We start from the raw sequence: 6,000 nt of genomic DNA on the forward strand, positions 1-6,000 counted from the left end.
TGCTCTTCCATCCAACATAACCACCATTTAGCATTTCTTGGATAAAATAAGGTTTGAAAAAAATATATATAGCTCACTACCAGCTTTAAAATATGTAATCTGAAATCATTCCAAAATATTTTAAGACAAATTTGGCAGAGCCTTTATTTTTTAAATAGCATGGAATTTGATGTAGGTTTTAAAATAATTTTAGAATTAGTTACAGATGATTTAGTTTGTCGTTCTTCCTAGGGGGAAAAATATTTTAAATCTTAAGACAGGCAAAGTACCATAGTGCTGACCACATACTATGCAGTTATCATTGTTTCCAGTCAAGTTATTGTGAACTATGTTGCTAGGTTTATTTTATTATGCAAGTCTCAATTTCAAAGTTTCTAATTTTATGACAATTTTATTACCTATATTTGGTCAAGACATTTTTAATATTCAGACTTATAAGAATGTGTCTTCTGGTACCTACTGAGTATTGAATATATATTTAGACTCCTCTAAAATATTTATAGTATGATCTACCTAGTAATTCACTTGGTATTTTTTCTTCAGTGAAAAAACAAGGTAAGACTACGAGTGCAGTGTGATCTCTGATCTGATCTCTGCCTGGGCACGTCCATCCCCCATGGGGGAAAAATATATATGAAGGAAATATAACTAAGTGTTAATAGTATTTATTATTGGGGGTGGCAAGATAGAAGGTAAATTATGAATGGTTTTGATATTTTCTTCTTATATAATTTTCAAAATTATCTGCAGTATGGTGTCTATTACCTCTCTAATTAGAAAATAAATGTCCTCAATTTATTCTAACTTAATTGAATTACTAAAAATGATGTTCCTGTTATACTCTCTGTACTGACAAGCACTAGTAGAATTGTAAAGTCCAAAATACAAATGATATCAAATTGATATCACCATAATAAATGTTTAACAATATTCTGATGCTAAATGGACTTTTAAAAAGTTCAAAATTACTTTCCTATATTTACAAGAAATAAATGGCTTTATCTCAAAAGTTTATATTAATAAATTAATCTTACCTGAGATAAATTAGTAAAAGCTCAAAGTATAGAAAGGGAATTTTGCTTTTAATCCTGAAATTTATGAATGCCAATTTTTTATCAAGTGCATTTTATTTAAAAATAACTCAAATGTAAGAATACTCTAGGGAACATATCAAAATTCATGCTGGTTCGTACCATCAGAGGTTTTGATTAAGAAAGTCTAAAGTCCTAGGAACCTGTATTTTAAACCAGCATCCCACATGATTCTGATGCGGGTGATCCAACTGACCATATTAGATTGTTTATTCTCTTCCTCTCTCATTCCATGGCAAGAGCTATGGTCATTTTCAGTACCATAGATAACATCTTGCATTTACATAATTTGATCTGTTTTCTCTGGCCTCCAAGGTATGGCGCATTCGTCCCCAACAGTTTCAGAATACAACAAACTAGGGTAAGGGAAGAAGAAGTTAGAACTTTTATTTTTAATTTTATCCCATATATTTAATTTCTATTAATGTATGTTCATAGTGTATATAATTACTGAAAGAATTTTAAGTAGCTTGTAAATTGTTTAGCACTTTAGTCTCAGGAATACTATATTCACTTTTTTTGATGGAGTATTAGTCATAAATGTTAAATATTTTACATTTTACTGTCAAGTGAAAATTAATTGTGTTTTTGATTGTGTGCTTCCCTATTCCCTTTTGTCCCCTATATCAGGTGATGCTTTTCCTTGGACGATGAGCTTACATCATTTCAGCATATATACCCTTCTTGGAAAACAAGTGACACTTTGCCTAGTGGAACCTATGGGTTGCACCTCCACTCTAGCTGTCACGTCTCAAAAATTACTTGCTACGGGACCTGATACACGACATTCATTTGTTGTCTGTCTCCATGTTGACCTAGAGTCACTAGAGATAAAATGCTCTAATCCCCAGGTTGGTACATTTGATTTATGAAAGGAAATTTAAAGTAATGTGATTTAAAAGCAATTGTTATATTTTTTGTTGAAGGGTTTCTTTTCTCTTAAGTATCCTAAATTATTTTTAACTTGGCCATCAAGATCAGGGTGGTTAGATTAAGAATTGCTTTGAAGCTCTCTCAAGTTGTGTAATTTAAACTCTTCTGAAAATGTAATGGTGGCAGCACAAATGTATCTTTTGGCCGATGGCTTGAAATCAGTTGCAGATGTAATGTTTTTAAACACTGAAGAACTATTTTACTGTCAAACTGGAAGAGTCTGTTGAACTGATCAAATGTAATTTTCATTCAGATTCTCACTCAGAACTTCTTTGCTTATGATGCAATATTTTTAAAAAGAAAAAGATTTCAGTTGTCATAGACCAATCATGCTGTATCTTGTAATTTTACAGTTTAATGTGAATTCAGATCACCTGTGTTTACACAAATAATTAGTTGCATACAATTTAGCACTTGTTTATTTAACCTCAAATAGACTGTGCTATATTTTCTCTGTAGATTGTCAAAGCTGAATACTATTTAGAGTTATATTTTAAAATAATCCTTTTTAGAAGATTATTGGACATTCTAGGTCAATAGTGATAAGTTTATATTTATCGTAGCGTTAATTGTTTAAGCCAGTTTTTTAAGAGTGTTTTTTTAAGTAGGTTCAAGTTAGTTGAGCTTGATGACACATTCCTGTAGTCCCGGCTACTCAGGAGACCAAGGCAGGAGGATCACTTGAGCCCAGAAGTTAGAGGCTGTAGTGTCCTATGATTGCACCTGGGAATAGCCACTGCACTCCAGCCTGGGCAATAAAGCAAGACTCTTTCTCTCAAAATTTTTTGTTTTGTTTTAATTGACTTTTTTATTTATTTATTTATTTATTTTTTATTTTTTTTAAATTATACTTTAAGTTCTAGGGTACATGTGCACAATGTGCAGGTTTGTTACATATGTATACTTGTGCCATGTTGGTGTGCTGCACCCATCAACTCGTCAGCACCGATCAACTAGTCATTTACATCAGGTATAACTCCCAATGCCATCCCTCCCCCCTCCCCCTTCCCCATAATAGGCCCCGGTGTGTGATGTTCCCCTTCCCGAGTCCAAGTGATCTCATTGTTCAATTCCCACCTATGAGTGAGAACATGTGGTGTTTGGTTTTCTGTTCTTGTGATAGTTTGCTGAGAATGATGGTTTCCAGCTGCATCCATGTCCCTACAAAGGACAAAAACTCATCACTTTTTATGGCTGCATAGTATTCCACGGTGTATATGTGCCACATTTTCTTAATCCAGTCTGTCACTGATGGACATTTGGGTTGATTCCAAGTCTTTGCTATTGTGAATAGTGCCACAATAAACATACGTGTGCATGTGTCTTTATAGCAGCATGATTTATAATCCTTTGGGTATATACCCAGTAATGGGATGGCTGGGTCAAATGGTATTTCTAGTTCTAGATCCTTGAGGAATCGTCATACTGTTTTCCACAATGGTTGAACTAGTTTACAGTCCCACCAACAGTGTAAAAGTGTTCCCATTTCTCCACATCCTCTCCAGCACCTGTCGTTTCCTGACTTTTTAATGATTGTCATTCTAACTGGTGTGAGATGGTATCTCATTGTGGTTTTGATTTGCATTTCTCTGATGGCCAGTGATGATGACCATTTTTTCATGTGTCTGTTGGCTGTATGCATGTCTTCTTTTGAGAAATGTCTGTTCATATCCTTTGCCCACTTTTGGATGGGGTTGTTTGTTTTTTTCTTGTAAATTTGTTTGAGTTCTTTGTAGGTTCTGGATATTAGCCCTTTGTCAGATGAGTAGATTGCAAAAATGTTCTCCCATTCTGTAGGTTGCCTGTTCACTCTGATGGTAGTTTCTTTTGCTGTGCAGAAGCTCTTTAGTTTAATGAGATCCCATTTGTCAATTTTGGCTTTTGTTGCCGTTGCTTTTGCTGTTTTAGACATGAAGTCCTTGCCCATGCCTATGTCCTGAATGGTATTACCTAGGTTTTCTTCTAGGGTTTTTATGGTATTAGGTCTAACATTTAAGTCTCTAATCCATCTTGAATTAATTTTCGTATAAGGAGTAAGGAAAGGATCCAGTTTCAGCTTTCTACTTATGCCTAGCCAATTTTCCCAGCACCATTTATTAAATAGGGAATCCTTTCCCCATTTCTTGTTTTTCTCAGGTTTGTCAAAGATCAGATGGCTATAGATGTGTGCTATTATTTCTGAGGACTCTGTACTGTTCCATTGGTCTATATCTCTTTTGGTACCAGTACAATGCTATTTTGGCTACTATAGCCTTGTAGTATAGTTTGAAGTCAGGTAGTGTGATGCCTCCAGCTTTGTTCTTTTGACTGAGGATTGTCTTGGCAATGTGGGCTCCTTTTTGGTTCCATATGAACTTTAAAGCAGTTTTTTCCAATTCTGTGAAGAAACTCATTGGTAGCTTGATGGGGATGGCATTGAATCTATAAATTACCTTGGGCAGTATGGCCATTTTCACGATATTGATTCTTCCTATCCATGAGCATGGTATGTTCTTCCATTTGTTTGTGTCCTCTTTTATTTCACTGAGCAGTGGTTTGTAGTTCTCCTTGAAGAGGTCCTTTACATCCCTTGTAAGTTGGATTCCTAGGTATTTTATCCTCTTTGAAGCAGTTGTGAATGGAAGTTCATTCCTAATTTGGCTCTCTGTTTGTCTGTTACTGGTGTATAAGAATGCCTGTGGGCCAGGCGTAGTGGCTCATGCCTGTAATCCCAGCACTTTGGGAGGCCGAGGCGGGCGGATCACGAGGTCAGGAGATTGAGGCCATCCTGGCTAACACTGTGAAACCCCATCTCTACTAAAAATACAAAACAAAATTAGCCAGGTGTGGTGGCGGGTGCCTGTAGTCCCAGCTACTCAGGAGGCTGAGGCAGGAGAATGCTGTGAACCTGGGTGGCGGAGCTTGCAGTGAGCCGAGATCGCGCCACTGCACTCCAGCCTGGGCGACAGAGCAAAACTACGTCTCAAAAAAAAAAAAAAAAAAAAAAAGAATGCCTGTGATTTTCGCACATTAATTTTGTATCCTGAGACTTTGCTGAAGTTGCTTATCAGCTTAAAGAGATTTTGGGCTGAGATGATGGAGTTTTCTAAATATACAATCATGTCATCTGCAAACAGGGACAATTTGACGTCTTCTTTTCCTAACTGAATACGCTTTATTTCTTTCTCTTGCCTGATTGCCCTAGCCAGAACTTCCAACAATATGTTGAATAGGAGTGGTGAGAGAGGGTATCCCTGTCTTGTGCCAGTTTTCAAAGGGAATGCTTCCAGTTTTTGCCCATTCAGTATGATGTTGGCTGTGGATTTGTCATAAATAGCTCTTATTATTTTGAGATACGTTCCATCAATACCGAATTTATTGAGAGTTTTTAGCATGAAGGGCTGTTGAATTTTGTCACGGGCCTTTTCTGCATCTGTGGAGATAATCATGTGGTTTTTGTCTTTGGTTCTGTTTATATGCTGGATTACATTTATTGATTTGTGTATATTGAACCAGACTTGCATCCCAGGGATGAAGCCCATTTGATCATGATGGATAAGCTTTTTGATGTGCTGCTGGATTCAGTTTGCCAGTAATTTATTGAGGATTTTTGCATCAATGTTCATCAGGGATATTGGTCTAAAATTCTCTCTTTTTGTTGTGTCTCTGCCAGGCTTTGGTATCAGGATGATGTTGGCCTCATAAAATGAGTTAGAGAGGATTCCCTCTTTTTCTATTGATTGGAATAGTTTCAGAAGGAATGGTACCAGCTCCTCCTTGTACCTCTGGTAGAATTCAGCTGTGAATCCATCTGGTCCTGGACTTTTTTTGGTTGGTAGGCTATTAATTATTGCCTCAATTTCAGAGCCTGCTATTGGTCTATTCAGGGATTCAGCTTCTTCCTGGTTTAGTCTTGGGAGATTGTAAGTGTCCAGGAAATTATCCATTTCTTCTAGATTTTCTAGTTGATTTGCATAGAGGTGTTTATAGTATTCTC

At 36.3% G+C, this 6,000-nt stretch overlaps 1 protein-coding gene across 1 annotated transcript in view; it reads left to right on the forward strand.

Annotated features, from left to right (window-relative positions):
• LOC111520902 (vacuolar protein sorting-associated protein 13B) overlaps window positions 1-6,000 on the forward strand; it is an 883,038-nt gene that overhangs the window by 448,119 nt on the left and 428,919 nt on the right. The window contains exon 24 of the mRNA XM_026454936.2: window positions 1,722-1,942. Within this exon, the coding sequence (XP_026310721.1) occupies window positions 1,722-1,942 (221 nt within the window). The remainder of the gene's footprint in view (window positions 1-1,721; window positions 1,943-6,000) is intronic.

Source organism: Piliocolobus tephrosceles, chromosome 7 (genome assembly GCF_002776525.5).
Source record: "Piliocolobus tephrosceles isolate RC106 chromosome 7, ASM277652v3, whole genome shotgun sequence".
NCBI lineage: Eukaryota > Metazoa > Chordata > Mammalia > Primates > Cercopithecidae > Piliocolobus > Piliocolobus tephrosceles.